This window comes from Ostrinia nubilalis, chromosome 8, assembly GCF_963855985.1.
Source record: "Ostrinia nubilalis chromosome 8, ilOstNubi1.1, whole genome shotgun sequence".
Classification (NCBI taxonomy): domain Eukaryota; kingdom Metazoa; phylum Arthropoda; class Insecta; order Lepidoptera; family Crambidae; genus Ostrinia; species Ostrinia nubilalis.
In genome coordinates, this window is record NC_087095.1 from 10,831,701 (window position 1) to 10,859,312 (window position 27,612).

General features: G+C 35.1%; 1 protein-coding gene across 1 annotated transcript; it reads left to right on the top strand.

Annotated features, from left to right (window-relative positions):
- The first annotated feature begins 4,900 nt into the window (after positions 1-4,900).
- On the top strand, positions 4,901-27,243 carry LOC135073920 (putative mediator of RNA polymerase II transcription subunit 26). The gene is made up of 2 exons (XM_063968171.1): positions 4,901-5,004; positions 24,344-27,243. The coding sequence occupies exons 1-2, from the start codon at positions 4,996-4,998 to the stop codon at positions 26,135-26,137; spliced, it is 1,803 nt and encodes a 600-aa protein (XP_063824241.1). The 5' UTR covers positions 4,901-4,995; the 3' UTR covers positions 26,138-27,243.
- Positions 27,244-27,612: the final 369 nt, after the last annotated feature.

The window sequence follows — 27,612 nt, forward strand, 5'->3', positions numbered from 1 at the left end:
GGACTAGCTCGATTCCGGTCTTCGGACTACTGTTATCGTGGAGTTTTTATTTAATTACTTTGATTGATAGTTTGTCAACAACGTATGTTACTTGTGAAAAGATACGTGAGGCATTTGACAAGAGATGAGATTCACTGTGCACTCGGATGTTGAAAGACAGATATGAAATCTCACAGCAATAATAATATCTAACCAAAAAAACAATGTGACGAAAAATACATAACTTTAATTAGGCACTTATTTAATTTAGAGATGTGGAAGGCTACTGTTTATACCTAAGCGTATTAAACATAAATAAATAAACTTCTGCACATGCACCTAGATTTAAACTGAGGTGGTAACCAATAACATAATCCTAGTCGAATATTATTGATTGGTGTTCAGTGTCAGTGTTTCTGAAATAGTGACCTATTGTACTCGTACATTACCAGGGAATGCGTGTAAGAATATTTGACCTTTATGAAAATTTAAAAGCACCGCAAGATTTATGGTAAGCAGTAACAGTGGTTGGTATGCTGTTCATTTGTCATTATGACGTCTTGACACACGTAGACAATGGCCTCTGTAAATGAACCGTGTAAAGATATTTAAAAAGATTTTTCTTAGAGATAACATGTGTTCTAAGCCTTTCTTTGTTAATTAAATTAATATTGTTCTGTAATTACGACCTCTAACATTAAAAAAGTGTTTTGAAGAGGTTTTTGTTGTAAGATTGTAATGACATGAAACAATAGATATCGGTAATTAATTAAAACTAATAAGTATTGCAAAACAATTGACTACTACGTACTTTGCAAACATACTCGTAATAAAAAACAGCGATCATCTGACAACATAACTTAATTGATGTTATGTGTTATGCACTTGTGCATTAATTAAAAAAGGGTTATTTACTTAATAACGTTAACAGGTGTTTATTGCCCATCGGCTAACCGTTAATTACCGCGACACCAATTACCTACCGCCGGCCCCCATGACCGCAGCCCACGGTCGGTCACGGTGAAATTCTTAGAGCAAACAGAAAAGTGCGTACCTATATGTAAATGCCGAATAAGGAGAAAGCCTCGTATTATGACGCAATGTCTATAAAACAGACAAAACTGACATTTTAGTCGAGGGTGCGGCTATGACTGTTTTATTCAATTTCAAAATTTCATGTGAACAGTTCAAGGAAAGCTCTTTCCTAGACTTGCTTGAATCTGCATATTTGAGGCATGCACAATAAATTGAGAAATGTTTCAAATGCAACATGCATAAATAGATAGACATTTCTGACATTAACACACTTTTCAATCTTCAAAATATTGTTAATGTGTGCAAGTTTCAAATCAAACTTACGCATAGAACTTCCGATTTATTCTTTACCTTCACAATAACCTCAATAGCATTCAAAACATAAAGGTTGTCATAATAGAAGAAAATCTCACACAACATCGAGGATCATAAAATAAATTAACAGGTTTTGGACTATAAAACCGAAAATATATTACTTGTGAAATATTGCCAGTAAAGTTCACGATCTCGCCTTAGGCTCATAATTGTTAATAGGCGTAAACCTTCATTAGCGATACTTTCGGTACCAATATAATAATTTATTTGTCGCAACACGTGTGCAGTTCAATGAAAGAATAATTCGTGTAATTGAACTATCAAAATCTGTTTCGTAAACGAAACTTTAACCGCAGACAATCATGTCGTTTACTATTAAAATGTCTTTCTTGTGGAGATCCGTACAAGGCTCTCTCAGATTATATCATTTTCAATTCTTACGCAATCAAAAATTTTGAATTTCATCACAGTCATCATCTATTTCAATTTAAGTCGATACCGTTTCGATTATGCACACTCAAAATCTGAAATTTCTTATTCCTACATACATGCATTGAAATAACTTGGTTTGAATAAAACAGACAACAATGTGAATGTCATATTATGGTAGCACCAGTTATCTAGACCGACTACTTAATTCCCAAATTGCTGTATTCAAAGCTCGTTTGCAAAATAGCGAAACCGCAACAATGGTAGAAAATTAAAGGCACTACTGACGCGGACTATCACCGAGTATTTGTCCCACGAGATGTTATTAAAGCGCGGATCAATGCGCGCGCGCGGTTACGTCACGCGCGTCGTCGCTAAGTTAGCGCCTGCGCAGCGCAGTGTGCGCGTGGCCTAAGGTTAAGGAAAAGAAAGTCCACGAGGGAACCGGTCGCTGAGCTTTGACCCCAACACAATATACCACACTTCATTTAAGTATTTTATTGTATACTTTTTTATTTATTGTATTTCAATTTGCCTCTTTCTTGAGTAACGTGTCGTTTCGCACGCTTATCACATTCCACATCCGAATTTTTACGACTACGACCACTAGCCAGTAACGATGAATAAGAATTCGTTATTTTGCCTACATCCATCTCAAGTTGAATGTAATTACATGAATTTGTTCCGTCCGAGAGAATGTAACTGACGTCGTAAAGTGACGCGTTGAAGTCTTTATTACGTAGCGACCTTCCGGTATATTTAAATGCGATTTATATATCTAAAATCGAGTAAGTATGTATGTAAGTTTATGGCGAAGTTGCCCCTCGATAATTTGATGTGCCTTTATCTACATACGCGAATTGTTTAAACTACGATAATATGTCTAAAATTTCTTCAATAATTATATTTCATAAACCTCATTGTTATGGTTTGGTTTGTAACATCAACATTTTGAGTGCAATATTCTCTAGACGACAGTCGTTAAGTAATCGGTCCAGTGAGACTAATATCGAAATATCGTGCGGCGCCCGCAAGGGACGGACTACGAAACTTACAATCGGACATCAAAATGAGCTGTAACAAGATCTGTTCTATAAAGTCTTACTGCTTTAAAATATAAGGTGTCATAATATGTATCCGATATTATAACAGTTTAATGGCCAGTTATCCTCTACCTTCATTACTGTGTCAGTTTGTCGTTTCATAATTTTCCGTCATCTTAATTGGCATCCGCTTTTCCCACACAACGCGAAATATCTCAGAAACCGACAAACGTAAACAGGTCTGTCAATCAGAGATGCTGCTACTTGAAAAAACTTTCAGAATTTACTAACGTGTCTCTTTTTAATTAGTGCTGTTTATTTTCTACTTGTGTCTTATTTTTATGGTAGCCTATAATCTAAATAAATAAAACTCAAAGGTGACTGACTGACTGACATAGTGATCTATCAACGTACAGCCCAAACCACTGGACGGATTGGGCTGAAATTTGGCATGCAGGTAGATGTTATGACGTAGGCATCCGCTAAGAAAGGATTTTACGAAACTCGGATGGAGTGGAAACTAAGGGGGTAAAAGGGGATTCACGCGTACGAAGTCGCGGGCGACCGCTAGTTAGCTCTATAATAAATTATAATAACTAGTGATTGGTTACTATCGGTAATGTAGCGCCGTTCATTTCCTGAATAAACAAACAGATAATATTTCTAACTAATCCATAGTGTCAAATGGAACCATCTTACTAATTATAAATGAGTATCCACCGAACTTTACACGATTGTCTTGACACCAAGATAAATTAAATAATATTGCTGTAAGAGATGTCGCATAATAAATACACCATAGCAGAGAACATTAACTATTGTGTCATTCCGTCAACACCAAGACAAATTAATGGCATCATGCCTTATCGCCCTTATTCACGATAAGAAGCGTAACTCGTCAGCAACGACAACAAATAGAGTTGCGGCAATTCATTAATCTGTGACGGCGATCAAGTGCAGCCTTATTAGCCACAGCGATTGGCCGCGGCTCGTACGAGTGGCCGACTTGTTGCCAACATGGGAATAAACACGGCACCTGTTGACGTTACATGAGCGTGCCGAATGTCCCGGCAGTCTAAACACCAAGGTAATTTCATAGCCAAGTTCCAATTCATTCAATAGTTTAAAAAATACCAACCGAATTGAGAACCTCCTCCTTTTTGTTGAAGTCGGTTAAAACATTTGCCATTTGGGCAGTTATGTTTTGGCATGACATGATGACAGAAATGATTATGGTAAAATCTAAGGATATCATGTCAAGTCCTGTGTGAATTACTTATTGTTAAATAATTTTCTTTATAAAATTAAAATAAAGGTGAATGAAAACATAAAATCGTCAATTTTTTTTTATATTAGTTAGTTACTAAAGTTGAGAAAATGGCCAAGCTAATTCACGAGTCACCACAACCCTCAAAATTAGAAAAGTTGTGTAGAGCCAAATCCATAAAAAAGCCCAATTAATTTCCTGACTCAGTTCTGGATCAGTTTCAATTTTCCTTAAGACAGAAAGAAACATGAAAAATTAATTTTCTTGAAAAATGTAAGCTTTTTTCACGAACCTGGCCGTTTTTTTCTATCCACACTTTCTCAATGAGCGTGAATGCGCTAACTCACTGTTCTTAGCCTCTTGTTTTACAATTTATTAGTTTTGGTTACAAGCCACTTGTTTTGTTTTCTAAAGAAGTAAAATTGCATGTTTGGTTACTCGTAGATGATTTGCGACTGAAGCTTTGTAAGCTCTCGATGACATGTAAATTGCAACTTTAAGTTTTCAGTAGTATAAATTACTAGTCTTACTCGTAATTACCTAAAATATACCTATAGTAGGTATTACATTTTTTTTATTTACTTGTGTGTTTGGGGAGTATTTTGAAAAATCGAATACTAGGCGGTTCGGTTATACTGTTTTGGTTATGCTTTTGAGACGACTCCTCTATCTACTATAACTCGACCTACCTAATTAATGTGTTTCCCTCACATAACATATCGCGTACCATCAATGACTGACGAGGGGCAGGTTTGTAAACAGTGTAAAGTGTCACATCCTCGTTCGGATGTGGTATTTTACACAATCCGTGGTGGAGCTGGCGGGGCGCGGCGGCCGCGGCTCGCAGTGCGTACCGACGGACCGGCGCGAGTGACGGTGCCCAGGCTTACCGCAGGAACGACTACCGACTAGGACGACACCAACACCATGCGGCTTGTGAGTACCTGTGTTTATACCATAAAGGTGCTTAATAATAGTGAGCATAAAGTGCTAATTCCCAATGGTTCATCATTGGACTTTTTATGTTATATGAGTGAGTTAACGTGTTTTAATTAATTAATTATCAATACGCATTTTTGTGAAATGTGTTTTGTTTACAAGAGTTGTTTAGTATCAATTAAAATTGTTTATGGAGTGCACCTGATTATGGACCATTGTTAATTTAACATTTTTAGGTAATACATGTAGTCAATTAAGATGAACGAGCACCGACAGTGTTCCTCGTTAATGAAGTAAATTGATTCTCCTTTATTATTTTAATATGGCTATTTGTAAGAGACGAAGAGTTTTCTCTCACGTAGTAAATTACAGCTTATTATTCAAATGAAATTTAACCTTTCACTACATGGTCGAGTGTCGCTACGGAATTGTTTTTTGGATGCGGTGACCGAATATTATTTGTGCATTATGATAATGATAATGGCAAATGAGGGTTGACAGAATCGTGAATGTGGAAGTGAGAACTTCGATCAAATCTGAGAGAAGTCTTTTACTCGCAAGTTGTGATTACATAAAAAAGTCTTCAAATAATTTTGCATATTTCGACCCATTTTCCCAAAGATAAACCTAAACAATAGCTTATCTATGTTGAGCTTGTTATAAACATTGCATCATAAAAGTGACGTTATGTTTTTTCCTTTGACGACATTTTTATCAAAAATCCACAAGTGATGCACTTTCCCCGCGTGTGACGCAATGCACGTGATGATGCGATCTGCTCGTTTGCATTAATTGTCGGAAGTCGCGATGAAGTATTAGGATCTGAAGCTAGCACTATCTAGGTTACATGTTCACGCATTAACTTAATTTTTTTCTCATATGTTGCAATATGCAATAGGGTTGAAATTACATCTTCTAAAATGTAGAGTCTCATTCATCGATTCATTTACGAGTAGGTATATTATTTTATCATGATAATTTCATGTCATATTTCCTATAATGAAACAGATAGGTACCGGTTGTAGTAGTTTATGGTGCGTGTGTATTACAAACGAAACTGGTCGCGAATGTATAATAAAAAGCTGTTATGACTTCCTCTATTTCATTCTCAATTGAGACCCGAACAACCGTAGAGGAGGTAAAATAAAATTTTACGACATAACTGAGTAGTACGAGCGATGCGTGAATTTATTGAAAACGTTAATCTCTTGGTTACGAAAGAACAGCAGAAAATAAACAAATATAAAAAGTAATTTGACTAACATCGTACATTATGTAACGGACACACTAGATGCTTACATGAGCTTTGATGACAAGCTATTTTTAGTGTTTTGGTGCATTTATGCAATTTTAATTTAATTAAGGAAATCAATTTAAAGGTGTTATATGGAGTAAGCTGATTCATTGTAGATATTAGTCGAAAGTATCCAACTTTATTTGATAAAATAGTGTTTTATACAGAATCTTAGATTTTATTCATGCTATACCAACAAGTTTTCATAACATTCAAGTTTACGTGTAGGTTGGAATATATGCTCTTAAGCAGTAAATCAAAACTGGTAGCCATCATGCCGGATAGGACCTACTCCAGGACAAGTTGCCATATTATGTAAGGATGCGACTAATTGACCCAAAGCCCCTTGCCTACCTGTCGTTAGACAACATACGTAATGCGAGATTATGGGTTCGTCAGCAATAATATTGCTATGTAAGTACATCTGCAAGACCTGTCTTCACTTTAGTTTTCGCCTTTTTATCGCTAAATAAATAAATAAAATAAATAAGTAATCTTTTATAATAACCGCACTGGACGTTAATTATACGAGTATGTAGTATTATTTCAGCATTTCATCGTTTATGTTTCGTAGTATGTTTTTATTTATAAAATAGCGATTGCATGTGACTCCGCTTGCGTGTATTTCATTTCAACACTTAATATAAATTACTTAATGAATTCGCAGAATCAGATCCCAAACGATCAATCACTTAATATGCTTTTAATGAAAACTTTTCTAGTAAAACGTTAGAAAATGTTTACATATTTAGTTCATATGCAATGGAGTTCCATAGGACTAGATTTATTTACAAGTCAAGGATAATAATTATCAACAAATAAAATATGTTGGTCATGTAGGCGATTGTTGAAAAACAAAAGCCTTTGAACAGTGGTAGTACGAGTATAATAGGAAAAGTGTTGTAATTGTAAATGCAGATGCATACATACAATCAAACAATGGCTAGACAATCAACAACAACATAATGATGGCAGTAGCTTGCGCACTTAACAATTGGATTTCAATTTATAACTACTTAATGACTTAATTCTGCCTACGCATATAATGCCCCATACTTTTACCCATAGCTTGCTGATTTTATAACAAAGACTTATGGTTTTCTTTGTATCAAACTATAAAGCGTGAGAAAGCTTTTTACGTTTCCGCTAATGATGTTTCTAGAATTATTATCAACTTTTCTTTAAAGTTTAAAATAAATTTTAAAATGTTATTTAATTGCTAAAATGTAGAACTTACTACTGCTTCTTAGTCCCACTTCTGCTTTCTGTACCTACCTTCTTATCCTCAGAATATAGCAACAGGTATTATAGAATGCAAACTTTGAAGAACTTATATTATAGGGAAATGCCTGTTTTTGATACACAGTGGGAAAGATACTCATAAAAACATTCAAATTTGATAGAAGACCTATCTAAGCGAGAAAAGAGAGACTTACTTTATTGTAGAGATCAGTTACCTAATAAAGCTTCGGTGAAATGCAACCAGTAAGCCTTTACTAAACGCACCAGCTTATCTTCAAGCTAACGGCTTACCTTTGAACCTTGCTGCCTTCTATAGTAGATATAAGGGCTTCGTAGTAATATAGGTAAATGATTTTCATATAAATAACAACATTCAATTTCTATTTTCTCTCAAATAGTGAAATGTGATAGGTTTACTATTGTAATACAAAGTTCTTCACACATCTTTCAAAACATATGATAACTAATTTATACTCTATAAGAATTTATGAAATACTACGAGTATTGCTACGAAAACATTGCGATATAAATTTCTGAAAATGCTAATGTGGCGTAATAAATATTGTAGGTGAGTACCTACAATATTTTACTGAAAGAGTTTTCAGTCTAAACGAGTGACAACTAAAAAGTAAATAACAGATGAAAGATGAACTCTAGAAATAAAACGGATAATCCCAATGACATTTACTATAAAAACATCTTAGGATAATCCACCAAAAATGGATACCTATTATAAGTGATTTGATTTTGGCCATTTATAAATTACAATGCCTAATTTGTCGAGCACATCAGATAGTCGCAATAGTAAAAACTACCTGCCGTGCTCCCAGACCTCGACTCTTCTAGCATCTTGCCGTGAGACAGTGAAAGCCCGAGATAGCCATATAATTTTGATATTTTTCTCACGATCTCTTACCACTGATTAACTTACATTTGTGCATAGTTTCTTTGTGTTAACTGTTTTCTATAATCGTATTTGAAAAGAAAAAAAAATACAAGACTTTCGAGCTAAAAATAACTCATCTATACTAATATTATAAAGCTGAAGAGTTTGTTTGTTTGTTTGTTTGTTTGTTTGTTTGTTTGTTTGGTTGAACGCGCTAATCTCAGGAACTACTGGACCGATTTGATACTAATATTATAAAGCTGAAGAGTTTGTTTGTTTGTTTGTTTGTTTGTTTGTTTGTTTGTTTGTTTGTTTGGTTGAACGCGCTAATCTCAGGAACTACTGGACCGATTTGAAAAATTCTTTTTGTGTTGGATAGCCCGTTAGTTCCTGAAGGCTTTAGGCTATATATCATCACGTAGGAGCGGAGCACCAATGAAGAATGTTTCAAATCAGTGATTTTTTTCCTTTTGAGAGCTGACGCTGCGTAAACGGTTAAAGTTTCGCAAAAATCATGTATGACAGGATTGTTCCCCTTTAAAAGTTCTAAAAAAAAGTCCGCGATAGTATATGTCTATCTTTTAAGGTTGGCTCATAGTAACCCTTTTTATGCAAAAAGAAATCTGTTTTATATTAATGCATTATTTGCGGAGGTTTTTTCATAAACATGATATTAATCCTTATCCAAATAAATAAGTTATTCATCACAAGTATTTAACTTTAAACATACTTGGCCTTTACACCATTCGATTTCAATAAATATCTTAGGAGATATCGCAGTTTTAAAATATCATCGCAGCAAAATAATGATCAAGTACTGCGCGCGCCACTGATGGATCAATGCACAGCCTAAATTGCTGATCATAGAGACCTGAAACTTGGACGGTGTGTTCTTTGCCCTCTGAACACGTGGTCCGACTGCTTTGTCCGATTAATCGGACCACGTGAACTTTATTTTCCTGTTGGTTCGATTAAGGAGTCGGACTACCAAGACTTAATGTTCTTAAGAAGACATGGTCCGACATTTAACCGCCTAACCATTTCATTAACTCAACACTTTTTAATTGCATTTTCTTAATTGAAAAACTATAACAGAGCTATTCCTTTTAGTTCAAATCAAAGTTTAACTGAGTTGAACTTTCAGGAAAAAAAATCCATAAGGATTTCATAATTTTTCTAGAAATTTGAAATAAACGGAATATATTTTCCTAAAAAACTATAATAAATCTATTGAATATTTTTGATTGATTTTTTTGGATCATTCTTACTTGTTGGAAAACAAATGAATGTCGAGAAAAACAATTGAAAATGTGGAAAACATATGAATGTTGGGAAAACAAATGAATACCTACATAACCTATAAGTATAAACATTTAAGAAATGTTTATAAAAAAAATTCCGTTTATTTCAACTTCCTTGAAAGATTACTTAAGAAAGTTGTCTTTACGGATTTTTTTCCTGAAAGTTCAATTCAGTTGAACTTTGAATTGAACTAAAAGGAGGTGGTTTTACATTGAAAGAAACAATCTTTAATTAAATTTATTTATACCTTTACATATTTGTATTAATTTATTCAAATGAATATTAATTTAAATAGTAAACCTTTCCATGCCATGCGTTCTAGAATCAGGTATTTTTTTTATCCACAACGAGGAAGCTCTTGTTACTAGCTTTTTAAATTATTATTAGCTTTTTTTTGCTAACTATTTTGTCTGTCACAGAAAAACTTAATCGCGCGCCTCTCTGTTTCAAAACCGGGATAAAAATTGTCCTTTCCCGGGACTCAAACTATCTCTATGACAAATTTCATTAAAATCGGTTCAGTGTTTTAGGCGTGAAAGCGTGACAGACAGACGGACAGTTACTTTCGCATTTATAATATTAGTATAGATGATCCAAGAGCATCGCATTGGTAGTTAATATGAAATTGTCACGAGAAATAGTTTCCATGGATCGATTTTGTTGCATACCACCCATAATTTATTTCAAGTCCGTTTAGTCAACTTAAGTCGGACGAAGCGGAATTGCGATTCCTTGTAGTCCGATTAATCGAACCAACAGGAAAAAAAAGTTCACGTCGTCCGATTAGTCGGACAAAGCAGTCGGACCACGTGTTCAGAGGGGTTCTTTGTAAGACGTAAGTATCTGATAAGAAAGGATTTTCCAAAATTCTACCCCTAAAGAGGTAAAAAGGGGTGGCAAAGTTTGTATGGGATAACGAGATTCCTTCGTTCAATCTACTTCAAATTTCGCATAAGCATTCTATAACAGAATTAATGGAAGATGTGTTTCGTATTTTAGTGAAATGCACCCCCTAACTATGTTAAAAAGGGGTAGAAAGTTATTTTAGTGGTGATTTGCTTCAAAGTTGATATTAATTACCTACTCATTAGTGCATTTTTTTTACAATCATGTCATGTTACAGACTATCATACTCTAGGGGCCTCCACTTAACCTCGGAGTGGGTGCCCGCTGCGTGCGCTCGCCTAACAATGCATAGTAATGCATGACGGTCATGCCGCGGGCACCTGCTTGCGCTGTATATACAAAAACTCATTTTCGCTCGAGAGTTTTGGCGGAGGCCCTTGAGTTCGTGGGAGTAGTCTTGAGGAAAAGCTCCTTCTCCCACGGCCAGTGGCATGCTAGAAGCTTGGTGATTCTAGCACCCGTAGGAAAATAAAAAAAAAGTTTACCAATAATACTGCGGTAGGTGTAGTTTTCGATTTCGTAGTAAAAAGATAATACCACCGAGTAACTTTCACCGGATCAAAGGCCGAGCTGCATATTCATAAAATATAAGAAAAATTTATTTTCATGTTTATTTAACCTTTAAGATTTTTATATTTTATAAGTATTCAAACATTTAGATAATAACGTTAAAAACATTTAAAAATCGTATGAGAACGTTTTCGACTTCTCCGCGGACGAAGTCGCGGGCAAAAGCTATTTGTAAAATAATTAGACTAAATTATTAAAAGTGCCTACCCAAAGTCATTATTCCACGCGGACGAAGTCGCGGGCACAGCTAGTCAATCATATTCATAATCAGTTCATTTTTTTACTCTAAATTAGTCGACAATCATAATTATTATTATATCGCTAAATGGCATTTGGTTAAAGCTTTGAAGATTGAAGTAGGTACTTTAATGTGTTTAACTCGACAATGATAAATAACTTGTACCATTTGTTCCTCAACAACGTATATTTTAGCCTTGGCCTGTGCTTCTAACTCTGATTTGGTTATCCAACGTTACAAATTGCTTTCCTGTGGAGCACTCTCCAAATACCACACGCCCGAGGGGACTTCTCTTCACAAGTTTGCCCAAGCTTGATTTATTTCGGTTACTACAAAGGTTAGACTTATGTAAGTTGTGCAACTTGCTTTATTGTGCAGCCCACATTCCTCAATTAATAATAAAACAATTTAATATGGAAATTTCCACCTATGCAGAAACAAAAATGTATTATTTATATGCAGTACCAGCAGCATGGACTATGGTGGATTGTATAAGTGCACCTGAAACACAAAAAGTAACTCTTAGGCTGCAGCTGTAGCGTAGTAGGTCTGTACTCATTTTTCAATTAAATAAACCTAATGTCGTATTTCATTACCATCACCTTTTCGCGTGATATTTTATTGATAAACGATGCCTATTCTTTGATTAGAGTACTTAGTTGTAATTTCTCAATTGAAACCGTGACCGGTAACCCGAGGTGATCTTTGCACCTTAGGAATGTAATAATTTGGCCCCGGGCGGGTGCCAATATTGAAGTATTCGATAACAAACTTTACAAGTAATCCTCTGATTTCTCCTCGGCAATGAGTAACGCTATTAGGTATCTTCTTACTAAACCCAGATGTGAATAAAATTTTTAACGTTGATATTTTTGTTCATAACTCAAAACTAAAAATATGGAATCACAAGAGGATCGATATGTTATGGGAAAACAGTTTAATTCAAAATCGATGAGAACCGGACATGGATAATCCATTGGATAACCATTAGCGGAATAACTTGATTTCACACTTGTTAGAGACTGTCAATCACTGGACATTCTGGACAATGCCTAGGTATTGTTTTGACCTTGGTCTATTTTGTCGTCAAATGTACAGACAACAGCATAATTAAGCTAAACAATGTGGCACCAAAATTAGTTTCAATAAGTGCTATTTTGAGCGAAAATTTATAATGTAGCGCTATCGACTGTACCACGTCTTTGAGCTATCCGGTAAAAGCACATGGTAAATAATATCTTTGACAATGTGTTTACTGACTCTTTGACTATCCGATTTGTGTGAACATGTGTTTATGCTACTCTACCTTGGGCTAAAACATTATCCTAAGCGATATTGCCGCCAGCTCAAGCGTGCAAAGCGAACAATGCCTTCAAACCACCATCTTGCGAGAATACAACTTACGTACACGAGATTATAAACGAAGCTGAAACTAAATACGCCAATCATCCTCCGAGTAGTAGTTTAAGTCTGAATGACCCAGACGACACTGCAAATCACCACCATTGTGAGTCTGCGGATCTATATTCAAATATATCGTGGCGACATTAAGGAAGTGAAAGACTTCAGATTAGATAATAGTCTGTCGATATTAGCACCAGAAAGATACAAATACGAGTTTTTGAATGGGCATGAATGGGTTGTTCGAGCTTAATCTAATGCGCGACACCAGACTGGGTGGCGACCGATTAATTATGCATAAGACATGTTATTTTTATCTCTAATTTTCATCAGCCTCATTTCTTTCAATTAATTAATAGTTACGACATTGATGCCCTACACACATGTGACTTATGAAACGTGTCTTAACAAGCATGAATAAATTAATTTTGTAACGGCAAAATAACTAAGTATTAAACTAAGTATTCGTCTGATAGAAGATCACCGAACGAAGCAAGAACGCGATGACACTGTTGATTTTCTGTAAGAGAAATAAGGCTAAATTTCATTGAATCAAAAGCTCTACCCACACATCTACAACTTAACTACGAATTTACGCTCAATGCACCATTCATTCAATTCATTACTCAATAAGGTTGGCTAATTAGGCCGTAGCGTAAAGACAATGAGGCGTATTCAGATAAGCGCCGAACCTCTTTGATAACTAACGATCGTGCATTGTAACGCATTGTACATTCTAGGGCAAACAACAATTCTCAAACATAACTAGGCTTAATAATAAGATGTCGCAAACCGCAGATATTGACCAGAGTCAAGTGGAAGAGAACAAAGTGTTCTCTCACGGGTATCCCGCAAATGAGCCAAATTACATTTAGTGATAAGCACAACAATGTGAGTGAACAAACACTGACAACTTTGGTTTCGTTAGTATGTGAATTTTAATATTAACTGACTAATTATTACCTTGAAATAGTAAAATACATATTAAATCAAAGTCAATAATGTTCCAAATTCTTACCAATTTGTGATTTTTATTCTCTAGTAGTTATCACTTTTATATACTTACTTAAGTAATATTTTTTTAAAACACTTGAATCTGAAAATTTAATAAATTCAGTTTGGTTCAGATCGTATGGATATTAATCAAATGGAATGATATTAATACCAGAGTAAATACAAATGAGTATTTACTCTGGTAATACCATTTGCTATAGGTACGTTTGCTGGAACATGCGTATTGCAATCTCGGCACCATGACTTTTGTATGATCGTGTCGTGACAACGTTAGATCTGGTTGAACCAATTCCTGACTTTGATATATTATTATGATTCATGGACAGCATTGACCGATATAACGGCGATGAGCTAACTCAAGTTACTATTATAAATAACGCGGGTCATATCTGTCACACGACCGATATGTAGAGCCTATTTACCGATATGGTAACGAGCCCATATTTAGACAGACAAAGTAACGAACTCCAAGCAGGTACAATTTATTCTCATTTCGATGCAGAGGCGTTATGCTAAAGAAATATGTTTGATTAATATGTCACTTTTACGATATGGTTAATAATGGATAATGATCTTAAGGCTATTTACATAATACATAACTATTTAGTAAAGTTAGATGAAAAAGATTCAAAACTTTAATAATATGAACCTGATTTAAACAGCATTTTGAAAATGCTATATTATAGGTAGTTACTTGTATCCTCTGGAGCTTATTATATGTTATGGAACAAAGAAGCTGCTGTCATGTACAAGCAATACTCATTTCTGTTCATTATATTCGCCAGCGTCATTACTGAAAATTGCACTCGTTCCGCCAGCGATGGAATTAGCCCCACAATACATTTACTACAAGGGCCTTTCCCTGATAGGTCACGGGCCTGTCTAATCATACGTATAGAGCCAGTTTAAGGTAGAGTTTACAATCTCGGAAATAGCTACGTAACCAAACATTACAAAATAGACTTTAAAAAATAACATTATATTTTAAATTAAAACTTAGGTAGGTATACGAGTATACTCATATTTCACAAATATTAGAACCATCTACAAAATTCAAAGTTACACAACCAAATTGGTAAACAAAGTAGGTATCTATGTTGATAATTATTTACTCAAACAGGTTGAACTGTGTCAGTAACCTCAACATTATTTCACTTTGCAATCTAAGATAAGATCTTATCAATAAAGACATAAACAGTTCGGTTTCAATGTTATTCGGCGTTGTTTGTTTGTAAAATATGTAGTTAGTTTCTTTTGGCTCTGTCTATAAATACTTTTATGATAGACTGCCGACGGATCGCGGAGCCATCCCGGGCCAGTCACGCGAGCATGCTGTTAGATAAGCTTCTGTTGCCGTTTTCTCACGCTGGAAACTTTAGCAATATGTGTCAGCTCACTGAATACTGTTTCCTTTACTAAATCATCTTCTGACATAATAATAACGATGTTATTTAGCAAGAATGTTGCCTGGTAAAATTTCTGCACTGACTGAGCAATTATAAATTTTCAGTTTTGCATATTTCCTGATTGTATTGCAAGCTATCATTACTGCTTTTACATATGGCGGTGTTTGAAAGGTGTTTCTCAATTGCCGCGATCATGGCATTAATTTCTGCGTTAGTTACATGCATAGCACAACATTATGCACAATTCGAGAAATACCAATTCACGCAAATTCTGCACGTTGTGATGACGTAAACTTTCACTGTGCCGCGCCAGGTGACTGTCAACTGCTTTGAAGCATCTCTATCAAACAAAATAACTCCACTAGGTACTTGTAGGCACCTAATAAACCACAATATTTTTATAACATTGCAATAAAGATATAGCAATCACAGTTTAACCTAATTATGGTATGGCACAGTTAAATTGACCTTTTTCATATTGATTTATAAATATTTATGATAACATATTTCATAATGATCTCTAATTATTTACCTCTTATTGATAGATAACATTTCATAATTAGTAGCAGTTATGTAACGTACGATATGGGCTTAGACAAGTTCATATCCGCTTTTAGACTCGTCTATCTGAACGAAAGCGTATTTTTCGTATGCATATTCATTGGGATCTCATACTATCATGGTCCAGTCCTCTGTTTTGAATTCAAATTCGTACATTAAAGACTTAAGATGGCGTGTAATAAATTGATTACAATCTTAAAAGATAATGACAGCTTTTTGTGTAACATTAGTCACTGCTTTGTTGGGTTAATAGCGTTTTTACGCTCACAACACGGGGTTTCCGAGTTTCACAATTAAAAGAAGGTAGGTAGGTTGTTTACTCGCAGTCGGTATCGGTGCATCGCATGCGGCGGGTCACGGAGGGAGAGCGCTGCGCCGGCGCTGCCCTCACGACAGCATCTTTTATGCATGCCTATTATTTAGGTATTACAAAGCGATGCCGACCGGTGCGATAGATACGTGCACCACATTAAATTCATTTCTCGCTTTCTTTGGGAAAGGATCTTTCACCACACGTTTTGTGCTCTCATCAACTGCTACGAGCTATGAGAGTATTCGTAACGTATACCTACTTTTTGTTACAAAGCTTTTTATCAGTGTAATATTGGTTGCAGTTTTACTATTTACTATCTAAACCGTAATAACAATAGTACTTAAGTAGTTAAGTGCTACGACAATACAATAAGGCTCTGGCTAGTGTACCTATGTAGAAATAATAACGCTATCACCATGTAACTTTAATTAATTAGGATTCTTTGGTTCGTGTAGAGTCCAATTAAGAGAAATATTATGGAGTTATGGATCACCGCAGTTTATGATTGTTAAGTCATAGTTCACACATCAGCAATCGGCATTAATTACTTATTCATTTGTAATAAATTTACGCAAGGAATTTCGTAAAAAACCCGCGGTGAGTTGCCTCTGAAGTAATTACTTAAACTGTTTTGATATATGCAAATTGAGTGATAAGCATAACGGTTAGAGAAATTCATGCGCCTACAATCGTTGAACGGTTATGCTATTGTTAAGTTGAAGCAAGATATTATCGTCTCCACGGCAAACCAATATCTGCTAAACAACTCTGTCCTACCGGTTACACGGAGTTGAAAATGGTACAATAAAGTATGGAGCATTTTTGTGTAAAAAGTTTTTTAAACCATAGTTGGGAAGCTCATCTGATGGAAAGTGAAGATTATAATGTCCGATAAGGATCAATCAAGTAGATTCTCAAAATCTTTAACAAACCGAAAACGAAACATGGCGCGTGTTATAAATGCTTTCAGCTTATTAAATACTTACATCATGCAAATTAAGTTATATTACATTTTAATTCCAGTAAATCTCTATGATGAATAATTGAATCACATGTGCTCATTATGCCATAATTTACTTCGCGGTATGCCACAAAGTGAATTTCGTAAGAAGCATTACCGCACTCTATCATGTTGTTGTAGCAGCTCTACTATGACTTAAGGGCTGTAATTAATGCAGGTTTTACACGGGGCAGTGAAAATGCTCTAAGATGTTAAACATTAAGTACCTACTTCTGATGGGTACTTTGTTTGTTCATTACTTACTCGTTATGATTTCAGTCTATGGCCGAAATTCCCAAAATGTAGGAATTGGCAACCATTGTTGTAATAATTTGATTTTTTCATTTTTTATTACGGTCAAACCGATTTGCACACAAAAAGATTGATGATGAACAAAAGACGAACGACTTACTACCTATAGTGCCATAATTTCGTAGCATTAGATAATCGTAGCATCTGAGCTACGTAATTTCACATACTAATGATACTATTCCAAGCTTTATCCTATATCAAACATTAGTTTGTCATGCATCATCACTCTAAATAGACAATATTTTGGACCTGAGTTGAGTAGTCCCCTGCCCGCGCCTGGGGCGGCGTGTTGCACGGTGCACGTAGAAAGCCTCGCAAATTATGCCGCACATTGACAAACGCTTTGTTTTATTGCTCGTAACGCTGCGGCCTACTTACTAAATATTTCCTATTTAGGTATATTTTCCAATTTCTGCTTGCTTTTACCTGTTACGTTGTTGAAGTCTCCTTAGTATATTAATACTACCACGTCTTCCAAAAGTAATAAAACTTGCTTTGTTATACGGTATACCTAATTTGGCAATATACGAGTGGTTGTTCGGTTGCAAAAACTGTTGGGCTTACACAGCCCATGAAATATATCAATTAAAGTTTTGATTTAATTGAATAGGCGCACGACATGCGTGGCGCAATACTTTATAGAGTAATGGAACTTGCCTCGTTATAGCTATAACAAGTAATTATTATTGTTTTGGTGTAATAGCAGGGCAGTGATGTCAGGCAGGAGCTTGCGGCGCTTACCTCTTCGTGTAATTATATCAGCCACTCCGGGATTTGACCGTGTTAACAGCTTACACAATGCGTTTGATGTCTATGAAACAACTGTCGTAACTGTACCTTTTTGTAAGCATTCAATCGAGTGGGTAAGCAATCATTCCCAATTTTCTTTTTGTTAGGTAGGTACGGACGACAGTATATCAAGTTGAACACTGTAGGGTCTTATAATCATATCTCATATCTTATAATAACAGGGGAGATAATGCAACAAAAATGTATAACCTAATGTGCTATCGTCTGAACCTACTACCTCATCATCAACAGCCCTTTACAGTCCACTGCTGGACTATGAGCCTCCTCCACTATAGTGGAGGGTTTTGCCATAATCTCCACGCTTGGCAGGCGGGTTGGAGATCGCAGTTTAAAAGATTGATGTTTTTCAGAGAGCGCTGCTGCCCATTCTCTGTTTGATGTGTAGTCCCTAAGTCGCCTCTTACGACACCCGCGGGAAGAGTAGGGGTTGGTGACAAATGTATTCTACTCTGCCGTCACCACACGGCTCGATCATGTAGTTTATCGATTGTTCGAGTTCATAATAAATCACGGTTAAGTTGGGAAGCTGTACAAAGGCAGTTGATAGGTACATAGTCACCGTTACCCGCTTTCCTTCAAGTATTTGGTAATTTTTTATGCCCTCCTCCTATCTAACGCATTAAATTTGATGGTAAAAAGTAGTTCAGAGATGTAACAACAGTACTTAGATAGGTAGTTTTACAATACTAGGAAAGAGCTTATTGCGTTTCGTTACATTCACGTCCATTAACACAAAAGATTGCCAAAACCTTATATAAATGTAGAGTACAAAGAAGTACACAAAAGGTCTATATTTATAAACCTATGCTTGGTTTAGGTAGATCTTGTAATCTCTAACAAGTCTCTATGAGACTCTATCAAAGATTTTAGCTTTTGCCAAGTCACATTAATTATTACATTTAGTACATGAGTTAAAAATTAAGTGGAGATTGATTAACGATGCTCACAAAAGTAAGATTGACAGTCGAATGAAGTCAAAAGGCTCTTGTTACTTCGCACCTTTGACATTTATCACAACTACCGTGAGAAAACTTTCCTATAAATGCTTATTTGAAAGCGAAACGCACTCCTAACCAAAAGCTGCAACATAAAAAACACATATTCAAAAATTAAGTTACGTATTTGCATTGAAATGCTCATAATTAAGATAATTCGTCAATGAATTAACCGAGCTTCATTAGGGTTCACTAAATCACTGGGTGACAACATAATTAAACACAAAGTAGTTGTTGCAGTTATAAACGATCGCTTGCCAGTCAAAGGCGGTGTAACTAATGATTAGTGTCAGTATACATGTCGTGTCATGGGGCTAAACTTTAACTAACGCGTACTATACTAAGCAAATTATGCATTCAAAGCCTATTCATGCGGACAGAAGACCAATACAATGAGTATCTTTGTCAATAAATGATTGAACCCTGGTATCGAACATGAAATCCTTTGTTGTACGAAAGGCTAATCTTTGAAGTTAAAAGCGAATTTCCTTCTATGTTGACAATGACGACATGATTTATGCAATTAAAGCTATTGTGTGCAATATGTATGACATAGTTAGATGGGTCCATATGACAAGTTGAGGTACGCCTACAATTACTTGGGGGCTTCGGGTCAATTTAATTTTCCTTAAAAAGTTATCTAATCGCGATTTAAGTTTTGTGGCAGTTGTGACCTACTAAATCACAAATCACATTGCAAAAAATCCTATTGATTGAATTATTTTAATAACTAAAGATTTAAAAATGCAAGTAGATAATAGAGGTAGATACTCTTTCTATTAGACCCAATCACGGTGATTTATTGTAAAGTTTTTCCTATAACAAATTTTTTGGAAACGATGTAACAACTATTGATATACATACTTCACTGTCACTGATATACATTTCATTCTATCAACATAATTTCACTACAACGCGTATAACGCATACTCGTACCCACTCTAACTTCCTAGTTATTTAATGAATCAATTATCATCACGTTATAATATGTAATAGTCTTATAGTAAGTACCACTATATGTAATAATTTGTTCACCTTTAGCCACTGAGGACCAAATGTTAATGTTCTTGCACAACCGCCGATATGCTAAGTCATCTATTTTCGGTTTAACGTGGTAATCTGATCTCGAACTTCTCGAAGCGAAGAGAAGAAAGCAATAATTTTGCCGCAAAGTACTAAGGTGGATGTATTGAGTTTTGAGTCATACCTAGAAGGTGTACGAGTAGGTACAGGATTTTCTAATTTCATTTTATTTCATGTTTTCATGTTTTTTTTTTTCATTATAAAATACCAAATTAAAGTGTTAAATGTGTAAGTACAAAACCAAAAATGATGATGTAGAGCTGTCACCTTAAACCGTTGCTCATCAATCAATATTCGAAAAGTTATATTTTAAGATGTTGGGCATTATTCATTTATGACACAACAGTAGGTAGGTAGTATACATTATTAAAACATAATAAATACGAGTTCAAAGTTATATTTCCAGCACATTAAATAAGTCTAAAATAAAATCTAAAATCTTGAAAATGAGGTTTTGAAATATTTTTATTATAATGGAGTCTATGATTAGAATATCACAATGAAATTGCATAATTTTGGGTAAATGCTTACAATTAACGTAATTGCTATGCATTAGGGTGGTCCTTATTTTTAGACTTTTGAATTATCCCCGGGGCACTTTCTCATTCGATTATATACCTCTAAATATGAAATTAGCTTTTTTGTTTTTTTTTTTGGTTAAGATTTAGAGGTCGCTACCAGCTGTCAAAATATTTACAAAAAGCTTTGAAGATCTTAAATCATGTTTTCATAAATGTTTTATTTAAGTGTTTATATCACATTTTAGGTGCAAATGAACATCGCATAGATAGAATAGACAATCGCTTCTTGTCCCCTTCTCCCCTCAACCCCTCTTCTGTACCGACCATGGTACCGACGCGTCGAGATACTAACAAGTAAACTCTTATATCTTAAAAATAATTGATTCAAATATGTACATTGTACATAATATCTTAGTTCATAGCAACAACAATAATTTTATAATATTTTTTATCTGGCTTTGGCTTTAAAAATAAATGAATCTAACAAATACAGATTTAGTTTTTACTTAAAATTCAAACCTTGGTAGCGACCCCTAAATGTCTATTAAAAATTAAAAAAATAATAATGAAAGACTTTCATATGGTATATATTCAAATTACGTGGTGCCCCGCAAAATATAAGAAAAAAAATTTTTTTCGTAGGAATAAGGACCACCCTACTATGCATATTCAAATAAAAAACATTATGTTTTAACTATATTTACCTAACTATTCATAAAATCCAAGGCAAGGTTACCTTGATAAACGCATTTTGTATATCTCAAAGAAACATAATGGCACCATCGTCTCCAAATTAGTGCTATAAAATTTCGCATCATTTTCGAAAGTGGTGATTTCAAAATTTGTTCAGTTTCGTTAGGAAGAGCCTGCGACGAAATCGGCAAGTTCCGTTATTATCAAGACTATAAATCACATTCCGTGCAGGTTATTGTTACATATAATTGTGATAGATAGATGGACTTTCTGCCATTCAAGTTGGAATGTCCGGTGACATTAAAATGAGTCTTCTAAAATATATTGTTGCGCAAGCTGACTAAAGAGTCATAAAGATGCAGCACATTTAAACTTATTAAAATGCACAGAATTGTTCTCGTACAATCGCGAATTTTTATATTTATTGTTATGTCATAACATGTCTCCTACTCGAATGGAATGTTTATGGAAATAAGTGCCGATAATGAAACACACTCGTCTGAAGAAATGGGAGAGTGGAGTGGTAGAGTTTGCAAACAACTTATTAAATGCAGAAATAAAAACAGTAACCCTTTACTAGGCACCTAGTACTACTCGGCACTACTTTATTGAATAAGAATTTCTACGTCAAGCCAAATTTTAAAATGTAAGGTTCTATAGTTAATGTTGAAGTACACACAATCCATAAAAACAAACAATGCAGTTTTTCTAAACAGTTGCATAATATTTTGAGTTTATTTGACATTTATGATACTTAAGTACACAAAGCATTTCGCAAAGAAAAACTGGTGTCGTCGCAGGTCGCAGGATTATGTCACGCGTGTGGGTGCGCGCGCGCCGTATTGATTTTGACATTCGTCGAGGCTCAGAGCCATCTCCGTGACTTACTTGAGAGGTGAAAGTGCGCTATAGAGGTACGAATATCACATAGGCGGTTTTGCAACTAGTAGCCGGGGGCACCCTGTCATTCGCTAATTTAAATAATTACCTGTTTAATAATGCTTTTCATTTTATCACGATTGAGCCAGGTATAGAATTGATCTGGGAATTGTGTTATCTTAGAGCGTGTTTATGATTAATTGTAATGTTTATTTAAACACCATGTTGGGCACCACATTTGTAGACATTTTTTTGTGTAAATAAATAACGTGGTTTATTTACCTTTGACTGAAAATTATTAATCATAATCTAGAACTACCTGTCTATACCTACCTACCATACCTACAATAAATAAATCTGCATAATATTACATGGACATAATAATATAGGTACTTGTACTCTACCTAACACTCAGTGTTAATGTTTTTGAATACATAGCAGAATATTACGTAAATCAAACACGTCCACATGCCCATAACAATTCGAAATGCTAGATTAACCATGTAATATTGTAAACAATTGCAATAGACCATATCCAATTATGGAAGACCTCTTAACCTTTCTGTTATCGAAAATGTTAGCATACGCATTCACCATACATAATTACTGGATAGTGATCAGGAATCAAAAACAGTTTTTATAAGGCTTAATCGCCTCGGAATTAAAAACTTACCTCCATGAAAGAAATCAAAACAAAACCATTTTTACAGAAAGGCCAAATTAAAAAATACTCGTAATTCTATAAAAAATCATCCATCCATCAATCATTATAAAATTTAATTTAAAGAGAATGAGAAAAGTGACCATTTCAATAGGGCCGACGGCCGGTTGTTGATCTAAGTACAAAAGGCTCGTGCTCACGATACGGATTGTGACAGTAGAACTAAACAATAGCTTCGACCAACAATATGATTAATTATCAGTATTAGTGGATTGATAAGTACAAGGCATTGTCATAAACAGGTAGTTGTATAATCATAGCATACGATCACTCTAATGTGATGCATTGTTAATAGCTTGTTCTACAATGTAAGGGCAGAGAGTTAATGGGTGCGGATAGTGTAAGCATTATTTAATTATGTAGGTACACCTCAAGCACATGTACCTATCGCTATCGAATATTTTGATTTAATTTCGAAATTAACATGCTTCTAAAACGTAACATTTTCTAACTTGTAGCTATTTCGAAGGCAATTTAGTCCACACGCAACGCGGACATACTAATTATTATCGTACATTTTATAAAATGGCGTTACGAATATATTATTTTTCTGCCTGACGACATTTTACACGACCAGGCAAAATCGAGTCTCATCTAAACAATGAGATTCGTTTAGTGCATCCAGTCCCATGACGAATACGACCTAATTACGAAACTATTCGCGAAACTTATCGCAGTTTCTAGATCTAACACAGGCGGTTAGCAAGATGTAATGGGAATAAAGGTTTACATATTCTTAAAATACGAGGTATCATCTTTCACGTAGAGCCAGGGGGAGACGATACTAGTTGTGCAATCGACTCGTAAGAAAACAGTCATTGTTCCACATTACACAAACAATGTAACCGAACGCGTCTAAAAACATTAAGATCGTGGAAACATGGAAGTGCAGCTGTAGCAATCGTACAGAGATCGCTCGGGGCGCCGGCGCCGGCTATGCACGCAAAGTTGGGAAAAAAGTTTATATTTTAATGGCATATAATCGAGATGGAATGTTAAGGTTTTTCAATGTAGACTTCAATGATTCATTTCTTTAGGGTTATATTGTTTTTCAGTGTTTTTATTAAATTTTAATCTTATAAAAAAATACCTAAATCCGAAAGAGTACTCTATTGTTAATGTTGGCATTAAAGCTAGGTACGTAGCATACGTATGTCTATCTTTAATGAGTCTTCTTTATTATTTTCAGGTGTTGGCGTTAATCTCCGTTGCCTTGCTGTCAATAGCGACGCAGGCGCAAGAACAAACTACCGATATAATTAACGACAAAATTAACAACATAGATGAGAAACCCTCTGTAAGGCTTGATCCATACATTAGAAAAGCTCTACTGAAGGCTTTAAGCGAACTAGAAGAAAGCGAAAACTTAACTACTGGTGCAGACACGACGGAGGAATCATCTACGGTGGATTCCTCGTTTTTCAGAACACAAGAGCAACCATCAGAAACTCTCCAACCCCCAGAACAAAAAGAAGAAATACAAATTCATTCATTCGTCGTAAACGGACAAGCGGCCTTCGCTAACTCTACGAATGTAACACCGACATTAATAGATAATAAAATATCAATTTTAAGCACAACCGCTGGAAATGTTGAGAATCATGTGACAGCAACTCTCCCGACACAATCTACGTTTAGTGAAATTTTCCAGACAAGGGAAAGCGGCGTTAACGTTCAGCAAGTGCGAAGTATTCAAAGTACGCCTAAAGGCAGTAGTGAAGCCAACAAAATATCTACCTCAAAGCCAGTGCCAAGGCCAACCACCACCACGACGACGACCACCACCACGACCACCACGACCACGCCCAAACCGACGCACAATGATGATGGCGAAAATATTGAGGAGGTTGACAAAAGGGACGTTCAAGTATTTCAAGCTCCCTTAGTAGCCGCTTTTACTGTCCATCAAGATGCGCAGGGACTACCGAAGAAAGTAATACCGATATTCCAGCAAACGAGCGGTCAAGATCCATTAAAATCATTGTCTGCTACAAGTCTGCCCTCTGAAATAGTTCCTCAACAATTTAATCGTCATACTCTACCACATCTAAATGTTAATAATGTACAACAACCAGACTTTATCGGCCAGCAATTGACACTTCAGAAACAATTGGAAGAAAAACAGAGAATTCTTGAAGAACAGCTCCGGTTACTTCAGCTTCAGCAAAGACAGCAAGAAGAATTATTACGAAAACAACAATTTCTTTTGCAGCAGAAAGAAATTCAAAGACAGCAACAGTTGCTATTTAATCAAGACCAATTAAAAAGGCAACAACTACTCGCTGACCAACAAAAACTTCAAGCTAACAATTTGGATAATAATAACTTCCAGTTACAAGGACTGCAGAAAACATCCCAGCAAAACCAATTTTTAAACCAAAATGTTATTCGACCTCAAAACGCACAAGTTACAATTCAACCGAGTGTATCCTTAGAACAAAATAATTTAGTAGCAAATCAACAACAATTACCTAACCGTGAAGCAGTTGACTTTTTAATTCATTTACGCAGTCAGCAACCAGTTCAGTTTCCACTGCAAGAAAATCATCTACCACAAGGAATAAGCAACTTTTTACAGCCAAACCCCATCCAAAATTTTCATCAAGGACCAAATTCCAATCAGTTGAGACCCTTAGCTGACCCGTTCGGGCAGAAGCAAGGTCACCGTGTTTTCCGTCAAGAGAGTGGAGTCGGTAACTTTGGTTTCAATAATAACAATAATAATCAAAATTACAACCGATTTAATACCTTCAATCCTATAACTTCGAACCGTTTTTTTCCTTCAAATAGAGCAAATCAGTTCAACCCGGATTCAGAGTTAAAACAGCTGCTAGTTCAAACAGGACTTAATGGCAGAAGCCATGAAGATTTAAACATAGTCACCAAAGTTCTTTCTCTAAACCACGGGATCCCGTTAAACAACAATGTTTCTAATAGACTGCCTTTTGATAGCCGGAGACATGTTAGAGCAACTACATCATAGAGTACATTTTGGTTAATAAATATTTGCATTAATCGAATTACTTACAGGTTTAAAATTGGGTTGAGTGTTTGAAAACATCATAGTTACTTAATTATTACTTGCCTACTTGAGTACTAGGTACTAAAGTAAGTTAGTAATGAATAAAATAGTACTTGTTACTTTTTAAGGTCCAATACTCATTGATTCCACAATACTTATCATTTTTAATACAATTCAATAGACATGTTAACCAAAGAAATCCCAGAAACGTAAATTGCACATACATTTCCGATTTAGATTTATGTTTTTGTAGATTTAAAATAATTTATTTATTTTATTATAATAGTAATTACGAACTGCCATAAGTAGTAATTGTTAGGTATTAATTACACATTAAAATAGGCTTGATGTTTCTACGAGTAGTGCTATGTGAATAAGAAATAGAAATTTGGTTTTCAATTAAAGTAATGAAAATCATTACGCTCAATATTTGAAAAGAAACTTGTCTTTTTGGATGTACTCGTAAGTTTAGATACAAGAGTATTTCCATTAATGACATCTTTTAAACTCTGGGTGCCTGAAACATTTGCTGTTACAGAATTCAATACCTTTTAGGAATACTTGAGTTAAGAGTACCTACTTATGGAAAATTTTCATTTCGTTTTAGTCCGGCAATGCATTTTATTTAATTTCTTAACCAGGTGGACGATTCAAAACATTATTAATTGACTATAATATCCAATCGGTCTGAGATTAAGTAGGTATAATAACTGATGTAGAGATAGTGTTTTTTTACATTAACTAAGTAACCCCCTTACAAAAGTTACACCCGGGATGAACACTGGAATGAGATTACATTTTCATAATATATGACAATAATTTAGACCAGAGTTCAACTAGGGTGTCACTTTTGTTAATAAGGGTGTTTTTGAGTAAACTATTGTTTTCGTTTTGTATTCTTCAATTTGAACATTACAAATGTACACAATATAGTATTACATAAGTATAGAGACACGTAGATATTTTTAAACTTGTTGAAATAGAAACAACTGCAGTCATTGATTTATTGGGTATTGTAAACATTAACCTGCCTATTCTTAAGTTTGTAAATAAATATTTTCATATAATGTTTTTTATTTATTTTTTCTCTGGTATTCTTCCTTCCTGCCTACAACCTACCTCTAGAATAGAAATCTATTACAAAACAAACTCACCTCACCTGCCCTCACAGGTTGGCGAGTGTTAAGTTCGTATTGTGATGTTATTACCAGTATATCTAAATCACCTAAATCTACACTGGCGCCAACCTCTAATCCATATCTGTGGCGCCAACCGTGTTTGAAACAATAGCCCTCCTACTTCAGTACATACTCACCAGCTGGCGCTACTGTCTTATCCACATCTCACCGGTTTCCAACTTTCCACCGAGGCGGAGCGGAGCGGAGAATTGTTTTGAACAACCAATCAGATGTAATGATAGCCGTAAATAATGTGCG